Source organism: Maylandia zebra, linkage group LG1 (genome assembly GCF_041146795.1).
Source record: "Maylandia zebra isolate NMK-2024a linkage group LG1, Mzebra_GT3a, whole genome shotgun sequence".
Classification (NCBI taxonomy): Eukaryota; Metazoa; Chordata; class Actinopteri; order Cichliformes; family Cichlidae; genus Maylandia; species Maylandia zebra.
Window position 1 is genome coordinate 7,241,900 of NC_135167.1, and position 26,225 is coordinate 7,268,124.

At 39.2% G+C, this 26,225-nt stretch overlaps 1 protein-coding gene across 3 annotated transcripts in view; it reads left to right on the forward strand.

Moving 5' to 3' along the window:
• Nucleotides 1-23,561, forward strand: part of ntrk3b (neurotrophic tyrosine kinase, receptor, type 3b) — a 224,195-nt gene extending 200,634 nt beyond the window's left edge. For all 3 annotated transcript variants that reach the window (XM_004539757.2, XM_004539756.2, XM_004539758.2), the window contains 2 exons: nucleotides 12,430-12,588; nucleotides 19,480-23,561. In XM_004539757.2, the coding sequence (XP_004539814.1) occupies nucleotides 12,430-12,588; nucleotides 19,480-19,665 (345 nt within the window). In that variant the 3' untranslated portion in view covers nucleotides 19,666-23,561. The remainder of the gene's footprint in view (nucleotides 1-12,429; nucleotides 12,589-19,479) is intronic.
• The last annotated feature ends 2,664 nt before the right edge of the window (nucleotides 23,562-26,225 follow it).

Sequence of the window (26,225 nt, forward strand, 5' to 3'; positions counted from 1 at the left end):
TTTATATAGCGTCCAATTCATGTCTTCTCTACTGTTTAACACGATTAGCGACGATGAATGCCAGGCGGCAACTACTTTGCTGAAGAATTTAGCATTTTTGCTGAACAAATATGTGGAGTGATGGCTGCTACAGATCTGGCTGCTTTAAAAAGCCTGGGCCTGTGAAATGACTTTAGGTGCGCCTGATTCTGTTTTCCCAGCGTGACAGCTGGGACAGTTCGGACATTGCTTGGGGCAACGCCAGCAGTTATGAAGTACTTGCCTGCTGGGTAAGCAGCTCTGCACGCATGAAATAATGTCTGAGGAAATTTGAGGGGAGATGCTTTTAGCAGTTGGTGCATGGGTCCATGTCCATCCACAATCTGTGTAACGGACATAAGAGCGATTAAGCTTATTTGTTCTTCTTATGAAGTAATTATTGCCAGATTCTGTGTGTACTTTTCAATGGCTGGGCTCTCATTGGGCAAAAGGGTTTCATAAAGTTAAGCTGAGGAAAAGTGTTGAGAAGACCACTGTAAAATTTAAAACACAAACATATATGTTTTCATTTCAAGTGTGACTTCAAACTCAGTCATTTTAAGCATATTTGATGTTTTTGTGCACATGAAGCTACTTAATCTTTAGAATATTAAAGACTTCTCTAATATTCAGTGATATAGTTTGATGACATGTTCATTTGTCAGCCACACTTCTGAAATATATTATTCAATGCTATCAATGAGCTTACCATCAATAATTTATAAAGTGGAAGACTGAAAATAGTAGTAGATTTAAAAAGTGGTAGTGTTGTTACCTTTGTTATGGAAAAAAATATATATTGTTGATCATTTTGAGAATAGTGTCGAAATTTCGAGATTAAAGTCCAAAATCTATTTTGAGAAAAAAGTCGAAATGTGGAGATTTCATTGTTGTTTCAAGTACTCTATATCCTGCTACACCTTCTCCAAAATGCCTTGTTTGGATGAGTTAGTGAAATAAATTGATCAGCTGTCTCGTGAAACAACATCCATCCTCTTTATTGGACGAGGGTGTAACCATCGATAACCTTGCATCTGTCCATTACCAGCCATTTCATGTTCTATGAATCTACTCTTCTGAGTTTGTGTGTTTTTCCATCTGACCAGATGCATGTTTCTGCACCATCTTTTCAACATCCTTATACTGATAACCACACTGTGTTTATGTGCTAAAAGAGAAATCATTTCCTTCCTTGTTACTTAAACCAATTCTGAAGTGTGATTTAGGGTACTTCAGGGTACAGCAGCTGTGCCAGTTTGTCTTGAAACAACAAATGTAATCTCCACATTTTGAATCATTCTCAAAATGATCAATAAGATATATTTTTTCTTACTTTGGCCCTAATACTCAGCAACAGAACAACAAACACTGTCATAAACATAAACAGACAAATGAAACTATTACAATCTACAACTGATTGAACACAACATTTAAGAGCAGCTACACTGACAAACTTTTAAAATGAAATCTCTCCACTACAGCCCGAATCAGTTTGAGATGCTTCCAGTAGAAAGTAGTGGCATATTTGTTAAATAAGTGTGGTTTGCAGAGACGCAAATCTGATCTCCTGTACTAGATATGGTGCACTCATTTAAAAAAAAAAAAAACTAAAAAAAAAACCTTAATCTAACAAATGTAAAATAGTTAGCTTGTATATAATCAGCATTTGTGAGCTGGAGATAGAAAAAAAAAAAAAAAAAGATTTTGACCTAGAGGTCACAAGAAAAAGAGAAAGAGAAAAAAAACCAAGAGCTTTGCAAACAAGATTTTCAATGTTTGATACAGTTCAGGTAATAACACCTAAAACCTTAGTACAAGTTTGACCATTTCAGCGTCATCTGAGCAATATGTCTGTCCGGGTCATCGTAGTCTAACTGTCAGAACTGAAGAAGCTTCTCGGATGAGAGGTGAAACGTCTTCAAGCAACTTAAAGAAGTCCAGACGCTTTTCTTTCCAAGCTCCTTAGTCATCTGAGCAGTTTTACTTGAGCATCTCAGATCTTAGAGAAAGTAGAGGGTCATTTGCATTTAACACAGACTAAGTGGAGTAAAATGGGACTGTACAATATCCTAGATCATTTGTACATATGTAGGTTACATGTGTAGTAATCCCATCATGGAAATAATCCATTGAATGCAGGAAAGAAGGGTGATTAAGATCCAGAAAAATTATGCTGTCTCAATAATAATTAAATTGAAAACAAATTTGCAGCATGGCCCAGAGACTGTAGAGTCCATCCACAAAGGTGGCTTGGTCAGCTGTGCCCAAGCCCTTGGACAAATTACAAGGTATTGTGCTAGGTTATTTTCTAGTGCTGACTTTATATTATGATTGAATATTAGAATTTAGAATGATAAACAGCTAAATGACACATTGGAGAAAATTCTCTTCCCTTTAACTGTGAGCCCCTTCATGGAGCTCATGGTTAGATAATAGCTCTTGGTAGCTGTAGTGGTTCTTTGTGGACAAGTAAAGTTTAAAACAGACTGTTTCTTCATTTTAGTTAAGAACCCATTTTATTTTCTCAGTCACAACCGATTTAGCAGCAGATACCAATCAGCTGGAAGATTAAATGGTTCAGTTGTCTGTTGCTGTTTTAACAATTATAAGCTTAATATATCAGTACTGTGAGTTATTGGCTTGGTCTCAAAAGAAAGTAATTTCAAGAAGATTTAACAGATATAAAGCCAAATTGGGCAACCAGGGGATGTTTGACATGTTTTGTAAGCATTTAAGATTTTGTTTGTGTGAGTGAAACATGCAGTATAATATATTTAAGGGAGTGGGAAGCTGGGATCATGGGGGACCATGTCCTTGATATGTTCTGCTGGTTGTATGGGGTGTCCGTGCAGAGCAGGTTGGACATGAGGGTGATAAGGTGAGTCTCCAAGCACACCTTATCACCCTGACTACCACCAGCAGAGGTCTCAGGTGGGGGTGATGAGCTCAGTCTCCAAACATGGCATGCTCCCCATTGACAGATGAAAACAAGCAGATGGTTGTTCTTGTGTAGTTATGCTCTGCGTAGGCTAACAAAGGGGCTAGGGGTAAACGCACACACGCACACCCACACACACACAGTGGGACAGTGAAAAAAAAGGCCTTGCAGGAACAGCCGGGTGGGAGTCAGTCTGAGTAACTTTTCCAGTTGAACGTTAGCTTCAAACTCTGTGGTGAATTTATTGGAGAAATTTTAGATGGTTGAATAATTTATTGAATAATTTACTGAATCAGCACACACACACACAGTCTCTGCAGTGAGGAATGGAAATATTTTTTTAAATCACTATGTTGGGTTAGACAGAAACCAGAGAAATGGTTTGTAGAAGAAGAAAAAGGGAACCAGTCTTAGTTTGAATTTATCGTGTATTTGTGTGCATTTGGATGTGTGTGGCCTGAATTGCAGTGAAGCTGCTGTTTGGTGCGATGGGATAGCATCAGTGCCCACCTACACATAGGAATATTGACAGAGCCCGGAGATAAGGCGCTCCTAACAGTATTGGACACTTTCCCTGTGTTGAGTGATTATAAATAGCAGCGTCCTGCCAAGAGTACAATACTGCCATAGCTGACTAGTCGTATCCATGCTCGTTGCCCAAAAGACACTTTGCAGCAGGAGGGAGCAACTTCAAGAAAAAGACAAATATTGTCCTAAATCACTTCCATCTGTCACATCCTCACACTGTAGGCACATACCTTTGTGTTGTTTCAAAGGAGACAACTGCATGAGCTAGTGCAGGCCGACGGCAGCACCCGAGCCTGCTCTGAAGTTGTTTTATACCAGTACCTCGCGATATATCAGGAAATGTTTTTCCTGGGCTCGGAGAGTGAGGCACTGAATTATACATGGTTAGGTGGGCAAAATGACAGTGAATGCTCTAAAGGTGGCTAGGCATTAAAGCTGCAAGAATGAAAAGCAAGTCATTGCTGTTTTTGTTTTTCTGTTGTTGTTTTCGGAAGTTTCAGAAGCATCTGCAGGATAGATGAAGGGGCTCATGCAGGTTGTCTAAGAGTGTTATGTTGAATGTTCTGTCTAATCAGGAGTCCAAGGCAGCTTCTGATTTGTAAGAGTAATTAACAGCAATTTTGCAATTAGTGTCATATTCTGCTCCCAAGGCATGGAAAAGTGAAAAGTTTTCAGTCTGGTTACTTGAAAGCTGCAGTCAGACTGTAATGCTGTGCACCAATTCTTCTAGTTTAAATAGAGGGTTGGACTCATTTTATTAACACGGACATAGAGGTTCTTCTCAGATGATAATACGTAAAGGCTTACTTTCTTTTTACTTTTTCAACAGTTCTTATTAAAATTATCCAGGATTTTTACCTTCAGTGTTTTCATTTAGCAAAGTTTGCGTTGTTTCTCATTTCTGTGAGCGCTGTGGGAAGTGGTGCTTGTGTGAAATGTGATTATGTACTCATGATTTTATATTTTCATTGTAAGTGTGGAAGATTAGGAAACTTAAACTTAAGTGATTTTATCTAGAGTGCTGAGGTGGGGAAGACTGGAGGCAGGACAGTTGAAGGGGGTGGTACAATGGGCGGGACACCGAACCCATAAGATTTTGTTGACTTCCAGTTGTGAGCCAGACCTCGCTAGACGTAGCGGAAGTAGGCTAGTTAGCTAGGTCTCCGGATGCATCTGTATTTTATTGTGAAGTGCAAAGAAAGACGTCTGATTTTGGAAATAAAAGTCTCCGCCCGATCGCTACCATCAAAAAGAATCCGTGAAGTCGACGTACTTAAACAGCGCAAAACTGTCTAAATGTAAAGCTGATAATTAACAAGGATCAAAAATATGTGTCCGGTAAACCTTGCTTGGGTAAATAAGGAGAACAAAAATCCATATCTTACACTTAGTATTTCTTAGGAAAATTGAAATGATTTTAGAGACACTGACTCATGGATATGGACTATGGGATATCGAACACTGTTACAATTTAATGACTCATTTTCAAGGACTTGTTCTTAGTGTCTCTGCCAGAAAGCCCCTGCTTACCTGCACTGCCTTTCTTTGAAGAAAAATGGTCACCAGGTTTCTCTTATTTTTCAAGGATCAAAGAAACGCTCCTCTGCTTCATTATTTATCAAGCACAAGCTCCGCAAAATTGTGTGCAGCTTGGTGCTAATGAGTACACAGGCCATATTTATTATTTCTGCATGGAGGGATAAAAAAAGTCTGTTCTACCATTCCCCTTAGGTTTCTTTTGTTTTGTTCTTGTCTCTTTGCCTAGAACACAGCTGTCTTATATGATGACTGCCGTATGGAGTAATAAATTTAGAAAATGTTTTTGCTTTCTTGTTGCGACGTAAATGGAGAGATTGATGGCACTCTTATACCTCTATGGGATATTTAAAGATAAAGCCAGCATCTGGTTAGCGTAACCTGACACAAAGATTGGAAATCATTAAAAAAAACAAATATTTGTTTCTTTTTTCAGTCCAAACAAGTTCCAAGCTATTTTTTTAAAATACTGTATGAGCCATTTTTCAATCTAAGAGATGTTTGCATGGAGTACAATCAGCAACTGTAGAGGGACTTTGGCAGTGACCCTGTGGACTAATGTCAAAGGGGTCCTTGTCCTGTTAGGATGAATCAGGATGTGCAGAGCCACAAACATGTCAGGCTCTCATATTGTTTTGTACCATCACTTTATCATCAATACTGCTTCTTTTATTATACAATTATATTGTAAATCGTATAATCTTGACACTGATCACTGGTTTGCACTTTACATTTAACCCACTGTATTTGTTCTATTGAAGTGTCCAGACATTTCCAAACCCAGCTGTATCTAAATAATTCATATTCAAGATGCAGTTCAAAGTCAGCAACAACAATGAGGCCCTACCTTTCTCCTCATTGCAGTATCAGCCTGGCGAGCTAGATACAGAAAATAAAGTACAATTGCATGATAGCTATAGTGAAGTAAGTGTGTGTGTGTGTGTGTGTGTGTGCGCGCGCGCGCCTGTTTAAAGAAATAAATACCTTCAGAAAGTTTCACCACCCACTGGCGTGCAGTGGCCAGAGTAGATACCACTTTATCTCCACTTGGCAGCAGCGCAGCAGGTAGAAACCTAATGGACATCATAGCCTCTAAAAGTGAACTTGTGTTCGTTGCTGTTTGAGCTGGGAGAGCAGAGATAGCAACATGGTTAAAGCAGGGAGAGAGAGTGTCTCAAGATGGTTATCGGGGCCCTTTAAGATGTCTGGGGCCTCCTAGGGCTCCCTACAGGCCACGGTGCGCCCATCGAAGAGCCCGACTGGGCCAGTAATCTATCCCCCTGCCATGCTGCTGTGCTCTCCACGCCATTAATCCAATCACTCCCCTGCTACGGTGGGACAGGCAGAGCACTAATCCAGTTTACACAGCAACAAAAAAAGCCCCAGACTCATTCCTCACTCCCCGCAGAGCATTGCCAGCTTCTTGATGTGACATTGAGTGAGAAAGATGAGGATAATTACAGGGGCAATTATTTTATTTTTATTATGTGTTCAGCTTTTTTTTTTCCTTTTCCCCCATGTTCCAAGCTAATTACCATGGCCTTGTCACAAAAACCCAAGGTGATGGCATGCAATCATTTGGGAAGCAGCGAGTCAGCCACTTTTAATGCCCCTCGCCACGGCGGCTCCGGTTAAATCATTAGTATGCATCTGATGAGGCTGGGCCTTGCATGCAGTGGGCAGGGAGGACCTCAGATAAGTCATTTAGACTAACGGGAACTTAATTAATTTTGTTTAATCTTTATAAAGCTCCACAGAGGGACAGATTGGTATACAGCCCCTCGCCATCTTCTTCACCTCACACTCGGCCCACCTAGCTTACCTCGACCCAGAGGTTTTGCATAATAGGGGCGACTGGTCTCTGCATCAATATTGGCTTAATGTTGTGTACAATGTTAAACTGTGCCATGTGTAATGAGACCAGGTAGAGTCTAAGTCTGTGTTCATTTGGCCCTTAGCTTGACGTGAAACCCTAAAGAATGAGTTTAAGGGTGTGTGGAAGAGAGAACTACTGCCAGTGGCATTGTCAATAAGTGTGTTAATTCAGGATGTGGAGAAAGGGCACCTTATTTGGAACGCTTCATGAATTTATGTTTATCTTAATTACTGTTTTATCTGTCCTACCACTGAAGGAAGGAAAAACAGCAGCTTTGATTATCTTCCAAGGTGGTGACGGATCATAATTGTTTAGGCAGGGAGATGGCGGAGCAAGCCTCAAGAAATTAAGAGGTAAAGGATGCATCTGTGTAACACCTCAGATGCCCTTGAGCAACTTATAGAGAAGCACAACCGGGGTTCTATAGGATTCAGGAGAATGATACATTGATTCTTTGTACTTTACAACTCGACAGTGAGACACGGTCGAGCACAGCACTTAACCCCTGGCGGGTTCAGTGAAAGACTGTGGTTGTACTGGGCTGCTCTGAGGTATAAACATGTGTCAATGTAAAGCAGGAGAATGGAGGTAAAACTCTGCAAATCCTCCTGATAAAAAGAGGGAAAAGTTTTTCAAGCATAAAGCTCTGAATAGTAGAAAGACTTAACATCGCTACACTTGACAGAAATGCAAATGTCTGTCATAACAAATAGAAATTCAAAATCCACATTATCTGTGAAGTATACGTTTAGCGATCTATGTTTCCAAACTGCTTTTGGAGACTGTTTTTATATATTTCAGCCATTATGTTGAAATGATTCATACTTAATTATTATTATTACATTTTTGTGAGAAAATGTGACAGTGGCCATTTTGATGAGTAAATCTTACAGGATACAACACATATATTAAGCATCTCCCATCCATATGGAAGTGAATGGATTTGAAGAATAATGAAAGTGTGTTCAGTAAAGAAGAAACGTCCTCCAGTGTCCTCCAGTTTGACATGCTGGAGGTTAATGGAGTGTGATTCTGATTCTCAGTCAGCATATAGGTGTTGGTAAAGAATAGTGTCTCTATTGGTCTTGTTGACCTGCAGGCCCTGTGTACAAATATTGATTTGTATTCAGTCCGAGAAAAGCATACAACTTTGGGATAACACTTTCAGGTAAACACTCTGCACACCAGATATCGACTTAGTCAAGACACCTGAGACAAGGAGCTACAATCAGGAGTTCAATAAACGAGGACACAAAAACACCTTGGGGTTCTTCTTTCTTGTATGATGATAGGTTACCATTGTATATCTCATAACAAGGCTTACAAACCATTCACCAGGTAGTTCTACTAGGCACCTTCATGAGTTGTTTTTTTTTCCACTGAACATTTTGGTTCACTTGTGTGTACAAAATTGTATGTGTGACTTTCAGTCATCAAAATTAACCTTTTCAAAAAAGGTTGTGTTTCTCTTTTAAATGTTAGTCTCACTTACAGGTTCAAATTTAGCCAATTAAAATATCTAACAACTTTTAAAAATGGAACTTGACACCTTTTTATCACTAAAATTAAACAGCTTGAACCCAACAAGTCATTTCTGAGTCATAACTATTTTCAACCTACTATCTGCCTGGTATAGCTGAACTTAGGGAAAATGCTAATGTTGGCTTGTTAATACAGGATGACTCATTTAGAGCATGAAATATACATGAGCGACCTGTGGCTTTTTTGAAAAGCTTAGTTAATATGTTCTAAAAGCTACCATTTGAGTAGTGCTACAGTCACACTTGAAGATTGTGCGGTAAGCATGATATCTTGTTGCCTTTGAAATGGTTCTTTCTGTCTGTGACCACTCACAGTCAGCTGCCATCTTCAAAGTGACTTTGGTGCGTGAAGGCCGAGATAACACGAGACCAGTCAGTCTGCTGTTAGGTTGTGATTGAATGGAGTCAAGTTTGCAATTATACAAAATCGGTTTATGATAATACGGTCATTAACTGTGACAAATCAGCAGAAATAGAGCACTTAAAACTGAAATTCATAAATTCAATTCCACAAATAATGACGCAGTTGCTGTCAGTTGCAATTTAGCTTCAAAATTACATAAAGCTCACATAAATGCTCAGTAACCTTGTTGTTATGTACGAATATAACCAGAATACAACCAGTTGTCCCTCTACTGCAAAGAGATGCGTCTCAAACGAGTCCACTCTCATTCTGTCTGGGTTTATAGATTATTTTTATAAATGCATTAAACAGTCTTACAAATAATTATAAATAGTAATGGACGGTAACATATATAAAAATACAAAATGTTATAAATTGATAGCTTTTATGTAAAAATTAGAGACTGTTCATTTCTTTGTAAGTGGGCAAGTGGTGAATGGTGCAAATGTATAAATGTTTTCTTTATGTATCTAATTCAGTCTAAACATAGAATTAAGCTGTTAATTCTCTAAAGTGATTTACATCTCTCCTTTATTAGACTATGGATGGTAATATCTAATATTTACATTTATACAGTTTAAAGTTACCTAGTTCTACAGTGCAGGCCTCATATTAGATGCAGTACCAAGAATGCATCCAGCATTAAAATTATTAATTAGAATTAAAATGTTGATTTTTTTTACCGTGTGCTAAATCCAAGGATTAACGGTTTTCTGCATCATATTATCTCAAATTATTCCAACCTCTTAGCCAGGTTTGTGTTCCTGGTTATATTTTTTTTAACTGTTGTATGTTTCTGTTTATAGATTTTTTTTTCACGATTTAATCACTGTTAGCTGATAACAGCTCTGATGGGAGGTGGTGGCACTCATAGTGGAAGAGTCATAGGGCACATGAAACGTACTTTTTTGATTGACTGCACACACAGCCTGAAGCAGAGAGCCCAGCTCAACACAGAAACCTGAAACATGTGAACTAGCTAGCAATGCTAGCAAGCCCAGTTAACGAGGTGTGATTGCCATCCAGCCCAAGCAAAGATATGATTATACTTACCAAAACTGAAGCAAAAGCTTCTTGGATGCGCTGCACTTCACAGCAAGACAGGTAATTCTATTAAAAGGGACCAACACCACATTCCTGGTCCATTTTTTGAGGCGAGCTTCATTTTTCAACCCTGGAGGTTGCTGCTTGATCTGCACTATATGCCTGTAAGGGCAGCCAGTGTTGTCATTGATACTTTTGGGTATATTTTCTGAGACTGTGTCGTATAGTTTCCAAGACTGTCTTGTGTAGTTTTACAAAAGACTAATTTGAAAGTAGCTAATAGTCAGTAGTGAAAGAGCTAACACATAAACTTAGTGCATTTAATAGATATTCGAGAAGGTTGCAGATGAAGGACATATAGAGGAAAACAAACAGAGGCCTCTAACTCGGCAACTAAATTTGATGAAGTGTACAAACTAAAGGACGCTCTGAATAAATGCCCAGGAAGGAGTAGACTTTTGGCAAACTGACAAATCTTATGTCTCTTTGAAAACATCCACCAAGATTCATCTGCTACGCCAAGCTGACACACGGAGATTGTGTTTGACTTTCAAAGGAAATGTGCAATGAGCGCGCTACGGAACTAGGAGGTAATTAGTAAGACTTGAGCTGAGTGTTTTTTTTCTCGATACTTAAAATGCCACGCAGCACTCACAGCTGAAGGCACACAGATGTTGGAGCTGGTAAATGGAGTTGGGAAAAGAGCTTATTATGATTAAATGAATCTGATTGTGTTGTAACCCAGAGGTACAGATAGGAGGAACCATATGAGGGTGAATGCAGCTACAAGCTAAGAGGTTTTCCTAATGATGATGTCAGAGCCTATGGCACGTCTGACTGTGGATTTTATTTTGTCCTAAGCACAGAATATGAGCCCAAAAGAGTAGTTGACTGGCTAGCTTGCTGGCCTGCTTGCTTGCTGGATGGATGGATGGATGGATGGATGGATGGATAGATCAGTGAATGCATGGATGGATGGGTGGTTTTGATGATGGACAGATGATAGATGTGTGTCTGATATGCTGCAGGAGTGCTTTCACTGACTTAGAGATAAAAACCTCAAAGAGGCTTAGAATCCATCGTATTTTATCTCAACGGAACTGTCAAGATAAAAACAGCAAAGGCCAAAAACTGAACCAGATAATACAAATAAATGACAGCAGGAAGTGATAGGGCAACAGAATGCTTAGAATTAGTATTGTAAGTAGTCATTTGTATTAGAATGTTACAAATGAATGGTGATTAAGTAGTATTAGGACATAAACTAGAACTATGTAGACTGCTGTCTGCTTAGTTCTATATGGCAACAAACACACTAAGTGTCTATTAAAGGCTATTAGATGTTTACTCTTGGGAGTTAATTAGTAATCATAATCCTACTATCTTAAACCTTTGTTTGGAAATGTTGAGAGTAACCTTTATCTCAGTAAAAAGTAAAGAAAAACATGTACTCATCATCCAAATATATTTGTGCAGCTTTCACCACATTTGTTGTCTCATGAAATCAGCACATGGCCTGAGTATTGAACTTTAATCATGTGTTGACATGTATGTGGTTATGACAGCTATTTAAGCGCTTTAAGCTATTTTCTGATTGCCAGTAAACTTTTCTGGCAATCAGAAAATAGCACTAAAAATTTCTCCTGCAAAGGTCAGACCACCTGCATGTTTAAAACAAAAATCTGTTTCTAATACACTTAAAGCGTTCACTGTAATCACCGTAAGTGATACTGCACTCATATTCTGAGCTGAAACTTGCAATACTTTGCAGCTCATTCCCACATCGGTCTTATTCAACCCGACACGGCCATGATTAAAACACAGTCACTGACACGAATGGGAAATAGATCTTAAAACAATGCCTGCTAATGGAAGCTGATGATTAATGGGTGATTGTCTAATCGATTAATATCCACCCTGAAAGGAGTTACAGCAAGGGGAGACTTCATTTCATGTGCTGCTGGTTTACAGACACCAAACTGCTTCAAGCTGATATGTGCTATTCTTCAACTGTCCCTGCCGTGTGCATATCTTAGAAACGCATGTTTGCATGCCGCTATGTTGAATTTAATCACATTCCTTAGAAGCCACATGAACGTCTTTACCATGATGGCACATAAGTGTGTATTCAGCAGCTCTCTTATCCCCTTGGTTGATTTATTTAAAAACTGATTAAATTCCACATTCAGCTCCATGCTGTGAGACTTTGATCCTCTGCTTAATGCCTGTACCTCTGCAGAGAAAGGATTGCTGTTTTACTTAAGAACAAAGGGGCCATTTTATACGATAACCCTAAAGTATTTCTGTTGCTTCAATGCATACAGAGCTGTCAGCATTTTTCTATATTGCATCAGTGTCAACATTCAGCAGTGCAGCTGGCATTCATGAAATGTTAAGCCCAGAGTATCAGTTACATGTATGGACAGTTAATCCCCAGACACCAGGGAGTTGTGTTGATGACTGAGTCTTCTTATCTCTGTCTTAGCTGCAACATTTCTGTTTGCAATAAAGATCTCCTCTCCCCGCTCCTCTACTCTCCTCTCAGGTTGGAGGACACACCATGCTACCTATTCGCTGGATGCCCCCAGAGAGCATCATGTACAGGAAGTTCTCCACGGAAAGCGATGTCTGGAGCTTTGGAGTCATTCTGTGGGAGATCTTTACCTATGGGAAGCAGCCTTGGTTTCAGCTGGGTAACAACGAGGTAAAAAGCGCCTGAAGCACGATAGATAAACCTTCACAAGATATAGCACACACACATATTATCAAAGGCTGAATTGCAGAATCTCATGCACACACTGGAAATTATAGCTCCAGGTCATCTAGTGGTAAATGTGAAAGTCTACTTTTCCATTTCCAAACATCAAGTAGGGCAGCTTATTGCAAAGCACATCAAAATCTTTCCCCTTATGTCGTCAGCGAGGGGGAAAGGCTGAAATCCCGAGCTTGCTAATAGCAGATTTAAATGACCACTGCTATTCTGGATCTTAATCTACTGCCTCGTGTTGTTTCTTCACTCTTTGGTGAGGTGATAAATTGATGCCCATGCCCACATTACATAACGCCCGTGAGCGGTCTGTTTTTTCATTGAAGTCTTTGCTTTAAATCAATAAAATTCAATTAGGATTACGCTTGTAGGGTAAGCCCAGGCATTACAATAGAATGGAAATATCAATAGAAGTGTCAATGTGCTTTTGGGCTTTATACAAATGTGATATTTTCATATTTTTCTGCATCTTGCGCAGAAGAAGTTTTTAGGCATGCTAAATGAAACACTCGGCTGATTAAACTGTGATGAGATGAGTGCTTTATTATATCACAGCCAAAGAAGGTAAATTGTTTTCCAAATGTAATTTTGTACGTACAGATAGTACAGATGAAATTCTTGTACTTGTTATTCACTTATTCACATGCCTATTATTCAGTTGTTGTCATTGTTTAAGTCGTTGAAAAATTACTGCAATAATTATAAATGAGCATTAGTGACTCAGTGACAGTGGGTACTGTAGGAACATGTTTCAAACAGGCATCACACTTCTGGGCTCCACTGGCTCCACTATCATCCTCTACGGAGCTACACCGACCAGCTTATCTGCTTTTTTTTGTTTGATTGGTTGGTTTTTTGGTATCTCTAAATACAGCAAAGAGTAATATATGTACTCTATACAGAGAAATACATTCTTTAGCAGAGAGTGTGATGCATTTTCTGTGGCAGACATGTCTCAAACATTTATTCTGCTTAGTGCCCGTTAACCAAGACCCCTGTTTTAGTTTTATATGTGATAGCAAAATGGAATAGCAGGTTACCCCATGGTGTCATGGTCTGTGTGCAGGCAGGCAGGAAAAAGACCTGATATGCAGACTCACAGAGGCAGAACTCAGACTCAAAAACCACAGCTTTATTGCTGGCAAACACAAAACAAAACCTAAACTGGGAGAGCTAGAAATGGGGCATGAAAACAGAACACACAGGCTAGTACTAGAGACGACGCGACAATGAACGGGAACACATGCAGACACTAAATACAGGTGGGGAACAGGGCAGAGAGCAAACACCTGGGAAACACGGCTGAAACTAATTACAAAGACGAGATTGGGAGGAAGCAAAATGGAATACGCTGACCTTCAAAGTAAAACAGGAAACAGACTGAGCACAGAACAAAACCTTAAAACTAGAATACAAAAAAAGAACTCAGAATACAAGAAGTCATATTCAAAGGAGAAATCATAGAATAACAACAATAATACACAAAACACTGGGTCATCGACCCAGGACCGTGACACATGGACCATTAAATAAATGTTGGTGCTTGAATTTAAGTAAAAGCTGTAAGAAATATTTAATGTTCTGGGTACCATGTTTGGTATGATCTCTCCAGTTAAAATAATGAATATAAAATTTTTCGAAGAAAGAAGTTGGAAGGAAGCAGAAAACTAATACAAACCACTCCAGAACAAGGTGTTCACACATTGTTTCTCACTTCTCCAAAATCTCTATCATGGAAGTTGTGAGTGTAAAGCAGGGGTAGGCAACCTTTCTTTCTTTTTTTTTTTCTTTTTTTTTTTGCCTGTCCCGTTTGGCTCTTTTGCCATCAGAATTGTTGTCTAAAGGCAAAGAAAGATGCCCAACGGATTTACTTTACCAAACTGACCATCCCAGCCTTGCCGTAATGGTCCATTTGATTCACCTTTTATTGTTTATTTTATTTTCACTTACTGAATACGGGACAGACTTGACTGGGGGAAAGAAGGGGAGAAAGAAAGAGGGAAAGAGAAACAGCTGAGAAGACGGACGGGGGAGAAGGGCAAAAGACAAAAACCAACAGAACGGGCAGAAAAAAAAAAAGCATATATCAATCACCTGGATCACCTGCTGAGAAAGAAAAAAGAAAACAAGCAGAAGAGAACAAGAGTAATAGAATAAACAACATCACAATGATATATGGGAATATGACAGTAAATACTAAATATTAAACATTATTGTGCAGCACATAAGATCAACAGAACACAGTGTGCTTTGAGGTAGGAGCCAAAAAGGGTGTAGTTTGTGGGTGTGATCACCCGTGTGTACACCTGTGAGCATGGACGCGCTTGTTTTTTGTTTTTTAAAAGGTTCCTTCATGTAATAATCTGCTAGAGGGTGTGGGGGGGCCACAGCCCCGTCCTCCAGGGCATGAAGCAGGTGTGGAGGAGATCAAAACTCCAGACATCCAGAGGCCCCCAGAACACAAGAGACCAAGGAAGACCAACAGAGGGGCAGCTGCGCCACTGTCCCGGAAAGAACTGAGGAGAGTCCCAGATGAGGGCTCACTCAGCAGCCGCGGAGCAGAAGCCAGGGGGAGTTGCAGTGACGCGCCCGTGAGCTCCGCCGGCAGCCAGCTGCGCCTGAGTGACCGAGCCCCAGGCCGAGAGGCCGGGGGCACCCCCACCTCCGAAGTGGCCCGAGCGAGCCCCAGGCTCCAGGCCCCGATAAGCGGCCGCCAAGGAGTGAGCCGGTGTGTACCTGGACGCCCATCCCCGGACACAAAGAACCACCAACGCACCGATGTCTGAGGGGGTCCGCCACTGGCAGGGGAAGTGGTGGTAGGGGGAGATAGGCCTCCAAACCTTGGAGGGCCTGAGATGTCCCCAGAGAGGTGGCGCCTGACACCCAACCTGACATATAGACACAGACATACAGGCACACACAGATACAAATATCCATTCCCACCCTCATGCTCTCATATGCACTTACTCTACACTCAACCAACGTGGAGACAGACATAAAGAGACGCTGTACACACGATCACACTCCCCAAGGTAGGCAACCTTTCTGATGGCGAGTGCCATTTAAAATTTCCTCAGAGGTCAGTGTGCCATATGTTTGCATTAGCAATAAATTTAATAACGCTCTATATTAACAGTTACACACTATATAGAACCACTTTATAGAATTATATTTGTTTGCAGATGTTGGCAGCTATCAGCGAATAGTTATCAGCTATTTTGAATCAAAAAAAAGACACTTTTTATCCATAACAAGAACTCCATAACAGCAAATGGACTGTACAACAGAAAATACAAATGCTATTTATGGTCTCCTCACAAGAATGATAAGAAAAATAAACTAAGCCAATATGGCACGTCTGTTAACACAGAGACACACGAAAATAAACTCCACCTAAACTTGGTTTATATCTGACCCAGATAGACTGCAGGTCATAACTTCTTACCTGAAGTTCAGTTCACCTGACGCTCGGACCGGCGGCCGCCTCGGGTCTCTCCTCGTCCTGCCTCCGATCTCCCTCATCCACGTGCTGGCCTCCATCACTTGTTCATTTTACTGAATCTGTGGAAGCTCCGCGATGCCACCACCAAACAACTGAGTTATTTTTACACACCGGCCAACATCTGGCCAATCCAACACCTTTCATTGTTTATACCGTTACAAAAAATAAATAAATAAATAAATAATCGGGCCACCAAGCAAATGCCCGGTATGCCCGATGGCCAGTCCAGCTATGGCTGTGCCATCAGTTAACCCTTGGCACGTGTGCCTAGTGTAAAGTTATCGTGACCCACAGTAGATACATTATTGGAAAATAAACCATAATTCTCATTTAATCTGCTATGCAGAAAGCAAAAGGTGAAAACTACACTGCGTGCTAAATTGATGGTCAAGGATATTATAGCCAACCTGCTCTGTTTCATGCAGCCCCTCTTGCCTTGGCCTATTAGCAGCAGCTGATCCCAGTCCAGCCTTATTACATCTGCCCTCACGCTGCTGCTTATCTGTCCTCTCAAGTTGCTTATTATGTGAGGGGGTTGGAGTTATGCTTTGTACTGCGATCAGAGACCCCAACTGTGATCATAGAACTAGGGTGACTAATCACACCCTTGTTTTCACTTTCACTTGTCTATTAGTACATGTTATCATATTTGCAAGTATATGATGTATGTACGAAGGACGCGTGCTACAATCTGAATCTCAGATGGGAAGTGAGACTACTCTAGGCTCTAATTGAGTCCAAGTACTAAGTCAAGGAAAAATAAAGGTTGTAAATCACCAAAGCCCTGCAGAATACATATTATCTATATTATCTAGCTTCACTCACCTGAACTGTAACAATAAGTGGTCACACAAAAGTAGGCGTCAGCATAATAAGTCACATGAAAGGGTGCAAATAACCAACCAGAAACACTGACAGGTCTACTTACAACAGAGCAGCTGACTTGACAAACAAAGATAAAACTATACTATGGGAAGAGTTTAAGCACTTAATACAGGCTGAAAACAACACAGCTGCTACAGCCAAAGCAGCAGATTGTGAATGTGTGTGGTCAGTAAGACTGGAGAAGACCTGATATATTAATAAAGTCTCGCTTATTTGAAGCCAGAGAGGGAAGCTGAGAAAAATGCTGACTGTGTAAGTTAACAGATTTATCGATATCACAGCTCTATCATTACGACGCAGAGGAACCTGATGGATTACAATTGTTATTCCATTAAATTAATGTAGCCCCCATGATGTTTAATAACATCAAACACGAGCTTAGTCTCTGTGCAAATTTAATAATAATAACTTTATGTGCATAGCGCTTTTAAAGCACACTTTTACAAAGTGCTTTATTTGAAATAAAAGCTGACACATGCAGACACATAGTTAAACATATGGTCTCAGTGTCATCACAGTATATACTTGCATGCATTTATGTAAACTGTGGCCCAAATTAGTGGGCAAAATCCTTTTTTTCAGCAGATTTAGGCGACCTAATACGCTGAGGAGGACTGTTCCAAAGTTTAAGTGGTTGTGGTTTTAAAATAGTTTGGATCAATAAAACAATCCTCATTTTTCTTTATCATTAACAACAAAAAACAGGGGGGGAAAATAAAATCCAAATGCTAATAAAAAGGATAAGATAGACGGAGGGAAAAGGAGGGAAAGGAACAAAATCAGAAATTAAAACCAAGAGACTAAACATGAGAAAACTAAATAAAAGAGGAAGTAAAACAACAGAGAGACAAAACAGACTGAGGGTGTACTCACACTAAGCATGGTTGCCTCGTACCAACACCAAGTGTGTTTGTCCCATCTTCCCACAGCCTCGCTGTCCTGTGCTCAAACTGCTCTTTACATGCAGACCCAAGTACACTTCACTTTGTTTCAACATCTCAACTTCGCTTCAGAGAGCACAATGAGCTTCATGATTTTATGCATTTTGTAGCTAATTGGAAGCGGTGACACACTGGCCTCTCACATGCGTTACAGATTTGCTATTTACATAACACAGTGATTTTTACAGGGCCAGTCACTGTCACTGAGGAAGCATTCGAACACACTACTTGTGTACCGTGCTTGGGTCTAACTGAGCAAGGCTCATGTCTTCAGTTGGACCAGAGCACAGTTCACTTGACTGCAGCCGTGCACACACCAATCACATTACTGTTAGAAGTAGAACTGGTTTTGGGGATTAAACACGTTTACAGTGCGCCATAAAACTAAACATAACTGAGAGAAAAGAGAAAACCAGGAACGCAAAGAAAAAAAACTGTACCAACAAACAAATTAAGGACCCCAAAAACATGACATTCCCCCACCCCCTGCAGTGGCGCTATGCACCACAGTTAGAGAAGCACTGGGTGGATTTTCCAAAGCTACTGCTTGATTGTAGCGCTTGCGATTGTGGAATTATGCATAAAGGCTCCAGTCAGTCTTAAAGGTAGCTCGTCCGCATTTTAGAGACTCTTATCATCTGGGGATGAGACATGACAGACGGAATATAACAGAAAGTAAACAAACGGTAGAACAATAGATCAAGTGTGTCCCTCCTGTTTTGTTCTAATAACGTGTACTGCTGTCTTGAGTAAAGTAAAGTCACATTTATTTAAACACAGATCAAGTTTGTCAGATGTTCCTTCCAGAAAATTAGGCTTTAGATATCAGTAGATTATCAAATCCTTTGTTCTGACACTGTTGTTATGCTGCAGACTTGCAAGAGCGTGAAATTGCATGACACCATAATATGCCTTATGGGGAAAGTTTCTGTTTTCCCTCTTCAGCTGTGTTGTTAATTTCTACGCCTTGAAAAGTGAAAACTTATAAAAAGATGTTTGAGATAGTTTTGATTAGTACACAAGTGTGAAGTGTAAATAATGTTAAGAAATCACAGTTTTTCCATAACATGACCCCCCCCCCCCCCTCCCCCAATTGTTTCACACAAATAGATTGCTATCCATTCTTTTAAAGTACAGTGCCCTGGAAAATGAAGCCAAATTATCACGACAGCAATGAGTCATCTGGCTAATTAGTGCGCAAGCACAATAGAGAAAAGATCAATCAGCCTTTTAACAACATCTAAAACATCCCAGCCCCACCAAATAGTCAGTATTGTTAGTTTGTGCTGTGGGACAGGAAAAAAAAGTCTTGTTTCCCTTTTATTATTGCCCAAATTTAGGATTGAATGTGTTCTGTTTATTTCTTTCATCTCAGTTTCATTAGTTCAAACCTCAAAGGACATTTCTGCTCAGTGTCACCGCTTTCTCATTATGAACAAACCAAAGCAATCAGTGAGTGAGAATCTCCTGTTTCACTCCACTGCCCTGTCTCCTCTGCAGGTCATTGAGTGCATAACCCAGGGTCGGGTTCTGGAGAGGCCACGGATTTGTCCTAAGGAGGTTTATGACATCATGCTAGGCTGCTGGCAGCGGGAACCACAGCAGCGACTGAACATTAAGGACATTCAGAAGGTCCTGTTCGCCATGGGAAAAGCCACGCCGGTCTACCTGGACATCCTGGGCTAGCAGCGGCCCGTGAGTGGCCTCGCCAGACGCAAAGATCGACAGAGACATACAGACAGAACGACCCACATGGATCCAGGAATAACCAAACCAACCTGCTTCACTGTCGAAAAAACACCTGCATTGTTTGGGAAGGACTTAAGTGCCTGCAACACTTTTGGATATAGTGGATAAAACGTATTCAAAAAAACACGCACTTTTACATTTTGTTTACTTGTGTATAAGATGTACAGGTTTGAAGAAGACTTTTTTTTTTGGTTTTTCCTTGAAAAACTGCAAAAATACACAAAAATGGAGACCGAAAGGAAAGTGGACTGGCAGTAGGAAGGGGCCGCAATTTGATTATATTATGGAGAGAAGACATCAGAGTTCAAATCTATCCTAGGTTTGGTTTTATGAATATATATAGAAATATTACATATATTTTATATTTATTTCTTTTTGTCAAGGTGTTGAAGGGTCTCCCATGTGTGTTGCTAAGGGCTTGGCCCTGTCTGAAGACGCCACCGACAAACTATTGGCAGGGACTTGACGTTGGAAGCCTTACTTGCACTCTGATTGGCTGGCTCTGAGCTCATAAAGGGAGCTCTTTGGAATAACACTGGATGGTTGGAAAATAGCAGCGCTCTGTAGAGGACCTACCCAATCAGACAACTGACAAATCTATTTTAATTTAAAGATAATGTACATATTGTAAAATTCTATGTGTCAGAATTATGTTAACTTATTTTTTCCGATGTTACTTTGATTCCTTTTCTGACTGTGATCTGGGTGGCTAAAGTATAAAGCTATGGTATTTGTTTTCATCCTAATCCAGAGGAGATTTCCTTGGGAATTACTCGTGTCAGTGCTGGTTGTCTAATGTGGTGAAGGTGAATGCCAGTGAATACAATGCGAAAAGCCCACTGACACCGAATCAAAGAGACTTTGGCGAACGTGGGATGACTCAGAGCCATGGTTCAACATGACACTTTCCAAAGAGGTGATGAAACCTCGGATTCACGTTCCTTTTCATTTGCTTTTTATGGCAAGAATTATAAGTTGGTTAGTAATATCTCACGCCTCAGCCCTCAAATACACATACACACGCTTTGTCATATTCAAGCTTTTTGATGTAAAACTGCTTTAAAAAAACAGCGTTTTTGTAGCTTTGAGTGTATTCATCATTTGTGAGTCGCAGGGTTGTTGTCTTGAATTAAACAGCCTATTGTATGTGTTAAAGGAACTATTTGACATTTTGACCAATATGATTGCTTTCTTGCTGAGAGTTATAACAAATGCAGCTTTTATATCTTATTTTTTAATATGTGGCTACAGGTTTCAGCACATAGTCAGCTCAGCTTAGTAAAAAAAGCATCAGCTAGTTAAGCTTTTTTTTTTTTTTAAACTTGTTGAAAAGCACATTGACATTTTAACTAACACGTATATTTATCCTGATAGAGCTTATATGTAGCTTTGTGAATAATAAGTAATGTTTTAACTGAAAAATAATTATATAAAAAGCTTTTTCTTTTAAATCGAATATTATTAATTCAGTTTCTGTTCTGCTCTGAATTTTATTGTTAGGCCTATTTCAGATTTTTTTTTATTCAATCATGAAATTGTAATGGAAAACCTGCCAAGTAATTTTTATGTCCCAATTTAAGCCGAATATACCCAAAACTGCTACTGATTTACGAAAAGGAAAAAACTGCTAGAGTGAGTAGCCAATAAGAAACAATTAAAACGGTGAACCCCAAACGTCAGACCACTCACACTCAGATTAAAATGTTAAAATCTTATGCATGATCACATCTCTGGTCATTACACAAGTAGAACATTCAACATTTCATTTCCATTTCCATGGATAACTTTTGATATTTGTTGAACGTTATTCTCCATAAACAGCTTCATTTTCAAAATTAAGTTCTTTCAACTAATAAGATATAAGAAGCATCCAGGATTAGAAAGAGGTCAGAAATGAAGAATAATAGCAAACCCAAGTTTTAAAAAAATCCTTAACAAATTCAAAAGAAAAACTTTAATAGAAAAATCAACTTGAGTTTGTAACCAATCCCTTAGATTAAAACCAGAAGGATTATTATTTGAGTTAGCCTATATAACAGCACTTTATCGGATAAGTTTATAGAGTAGGATTAAGTACTTTGTCCACATATAAACACCCTGGAAGCTGTTTTTCACAAACTCAATTCTCCTAAAATTGCCATTTAGAAAACACTTGTGGCCTCCAGTGTCTTTACGGTCGACACTTTGTGAATCCGGTGATTAGACCTATTTTTTATGCTTTTAACGATAAATTTAGTTGTTTAGCTTATTTACATATTAACATATTAAGTATGTTCAACATTCATGTTATAGCTGCAAAAACAGATTTTTTTAAAGAGTCAGTTAAAGCCATAGCTAGAGTTTTGATTGATAAACATCAGTACTTTTGAAGACTTTACAAACTTGAAAATGTAAGTAATAGCCATGCTGCTTTGCTAGTAAATTTCTGTAGACTGTAGCAATGTTCCTTACATTGTAACAAATTTTAAAATTTAAGCTCAAAAGGTTTTAACATATAATGTGTCATAAAATGTGACACATTTCTCAAAAATACAGTTCGGTGGAATAAGCTAATTGGGTAAGCTACACTGGACATGGAGGGTTAGCTAGCTTTGGTTTCTTATGTCTTGATTGTGTTAAACTGAGGTTACTGGCCAACTTTCTTTCTCCCCACACTGAAGTGCATTTTCAGATGTTGGGAAGCTAATTTTGTTGCAAACAGCTATTCCCTATTTCCAGCGTTTGAGCCAGGCGAAACTCACAAGCTGTTGGTGCTAGCTATACATTGTCAATGCCGATATGAGAGCTGCATTGATCTTATCATCTAACGCTCAGCAAGAAAGCAAAGTAGGATATTTTCCCCAATGTAGACCTCTTATTTTAAAGTATTATAGGTTGATGTCCTCAGGATCCTATCACTATACACGCTGTTAAAAGAAACACATTGCATTTTTATTACTATTATCATGATTTCTCTTCCATCAGCTGCACAAGAATGATGTTGGCTGATTAGAAAAACACTCCTGTTACAATTACAGAGACGTGGCTGCAGCAGGCGGATACTTGTCTTAATTTTTGGGCTGTACACAAAAAATAATAACCACTGAAGTGGGTCAGCTAATTGTGTGGTATCATTGCAGTTTTTAAAAATAATTACAGTATTAACTTAAAGAGAAATATGAAGAGTTTTGTTCTAAAATCCAATTCGACTCAAAACCTACAACCAAATAGATATTACTTTTGAAAAATCTCATAATTAAGTGCTCAGTTGACAAAATGAGTTATTTCTTTCAGAGTGGATCCTGAAGCATTCTCACACACTGAATGATAAACCTCAGGCAACTATTTTATTTCATGTTGTATCTGGATATAGAGTGGTTTACAAAGGAGCTCTTCACATCTCTTCCTTATTATCTTGACATGAATTCTCACAGTATCACAATGTTGTCTCTGTTTCCCTTGGGACTGTGTAAATCATTAATGAGCATTTGGTTATTTCGAGTATTTTGTATGAAAGGCGAGATCCAGTCCATTGAGTTACCCAAAGCATTGAGTTTTTGTGTATTCTCTTGTGGTAAAGATAAACGCTTAAAGACATTATGACACAGACCGTGAGCGTTTGCAGGGTATTGTAATCCTTTCATGGTGAGTTGAATATTCTTTAAAAAGTCTTTTTTTTTTTCCTTGGATGAACTAACTGAACACTTTTTGAAGCAAAGTTGGCATATTACCATGTACACATGTTACAGAATATTAAAATGTGGTATAACATCTACAGTATATAAAATACTGGTATTCCATGATAGATCTTTGTATTAATGTGACTCTCTTAAGAAAATGTCTTCAAACAATCAGACGATCTCTTTTTCCATTTTGTCCTGTCTTATAAAGATGTGTGAATTTGACTAAATCTTGTCTTCATCTAAATCTCTCACAAAGCTGAACAGCATGGGTTCAGTGTGTGTCTGTGTTGTCTTCTCCTCTTCTATCCATTGTTGATGTGATAGAAGTGATAGAAATATGTCTTTTTCTCAGGTAGTTTGGTATTTCTAAAGGTACATAGTTTATATCCTTGGATACTACAGGATGAGTCCAAGGGGAAACCTATTCTTCTGAAAAATGAAGCCAATGCTGTTTATCTAAGGCCCACTGAGGCTTTTCCATAGACTCCCATGTTAAAATGTCCAACTTTACAACAGGAAAAAAAACCCCACATGTTTACAGCCTGGTACAAAAATCAGTTTTTTATTTATTGAGTTTATTTTCCTTTTTGTGACAACTTAACAGGAGGTACATTTCATTTCATATATTTTATTTTGCGCTACAACATCGTAGGGATAACCAAAATTATTGCAACTGTGTGCAATGAACTTGGGAATTGATTGCCTTTGAAATAGTGGCTCCAAAGATAGGGACCAGGTCTGCAACCACTCGCAGTCAGTTGCTGTCAGAGCAACTCTGATGTGTCAAGAGGATAGTAAAAAGACAGAGTCAGTCTGTAATCAGTCAACTAGATTCCACTGAATAAAACCAGGCAATTACATACAATCTGACAATTAACTGACAAACTAGTAAAAATCACAAATTCTTTTCCCATCTGTTGTAAACCAGTTTCAATCTACATACACAAACATTCATATTAAACAGTAATTCACATTAAAGACTTAGTGTACATTCAGCCAGATTGACATCGATTTGAAACAGGGACTCAGAAATACCTCCACAACATATTTGCTGCAGGACTGCAATTTCACTGCAAAATAACACAGGCCTTGGCAACCTTGCTTTTATATAGGAATATAATTAGAATCTAACCAGTTGACAACCTGACAGTTATTTGCAGACAAGTTGTGCTCATTGATCAGCTCTGATTGATTCCAGCATATTGGCAATCAGGTTTGTAAATTAGATGGCATTTATTTCAGTCACCTTAAATACTTGCAATCAGTTGCCAAATGAGAAAAGAAATTCAATGCAGTCACCAGGCAACCATCAGTTAGTTGCAAGGAGGTTGGCATCCTATTTTAACTCTGGTGTGACTGAGCATTTTATAATTATTTAATAATTAAACTTAATAATAATTTAATGATTTTCTGAATCAACGTGAACGTGATCAACATGAGCACAAACATTATGGATAGTAAGAAAATTTTCATCAAAATATGCACCAACAGAGCCAAACTTAAGTTTAAGCCTTAACTTATATTAAGGTTAGAGGTCACCATAGAGACCAGCCTGCAAGCATATTAATCCCTCAGCTTGGACGTTTTAACAGGGAGTCTATGAGGATTGACTAATTTGGGGGTTAGCTTAGTTTTTCTGCTGATTGCTCTAAATGAACCTGGTTACGTGGTTAATGTGATGGGTTATTAAGAGCATGGCTGCTTTGAGTGACAAGTAGGTCCTAACACCAACACTAGCTGTCTGCTAAGCTTTACCTTCACTAATTCCAGTCACTGAATTAGACCTCTCAACATTTGGTATGTTTGTTAAGATAAGATAAGATAAGATAACCTTTATTAGTCCCACACGTGGGAAATTTGTTTTGTCACAGCAGGAAGTGGACAGTGCAAAAGTTATGAGGCAAAAATTAGAATACAATAAGAATAAATACAGTACACAACTGTACAGAATAGAATAAAATACTATATACAGTAGAATACAATAAAATAAATATACAATAAGATAAAAATAGAATACAAATACAAATACTATATACAACTGAGTAAAAATACAACGATGACAGAAAGGATTATTGCACTTAGTATTATTGCATATGTATGGATGTGTGTGCTTGATCAGTTAAAGTCTTTATTATGGAGTCTGACAGCAGTGGGGAGGAAAGACCTGCGAAATCTCTCCGTCCCACACCGTGGGTGCCGCAGTCTCCCACTGAAGGAGCTGCTCAGTGCTGTCACAGTCTGCTGCATGGGGTGGGAGACGTTGTCCAACAGGGATGACAGCTTAGCCGCCGTTCTCCTGTCACTCACCACCTCCACTGGGTCCAGAGGGAATCCTAGAACAGAGCTGGCCCTTCGGATCACCCTGTTCAGTCTCTTCCTGTCCCCAGCAGAGATGCTGCCGCCCCAGCAGACCACACCATAAAAGATAGCAGAAGCCACAACAGAGTCATAGAAGGTCTTCAGGAGTGGGCCCTCCACTCCAAACGATGATACCCTGCAAACGATGTTGGTGACTTTTGGAATATTTTAATGCAATTATCTAGGATTACACTATTATTAATTATACTAACAGCCTCTCCAAGAATTCTGTGCTCTAGTTTTGGTGAGAAATGGGAATTCACAAAATGACACAAAGGTTGAAAATATGTAGACTTCATTGTCAATTCTAAAGCTGTGTTGGTTTACACAGTAACCAGTAACCCTATAAAATATCTTAGTGTAAGTACATACATATATATAGAGAGAGATAGATATAGATAGATACACACACACACACACACACACACACACACACACACACTGGCTGTTTTCAAACTCAAAGTTTCAGTTTTAGGT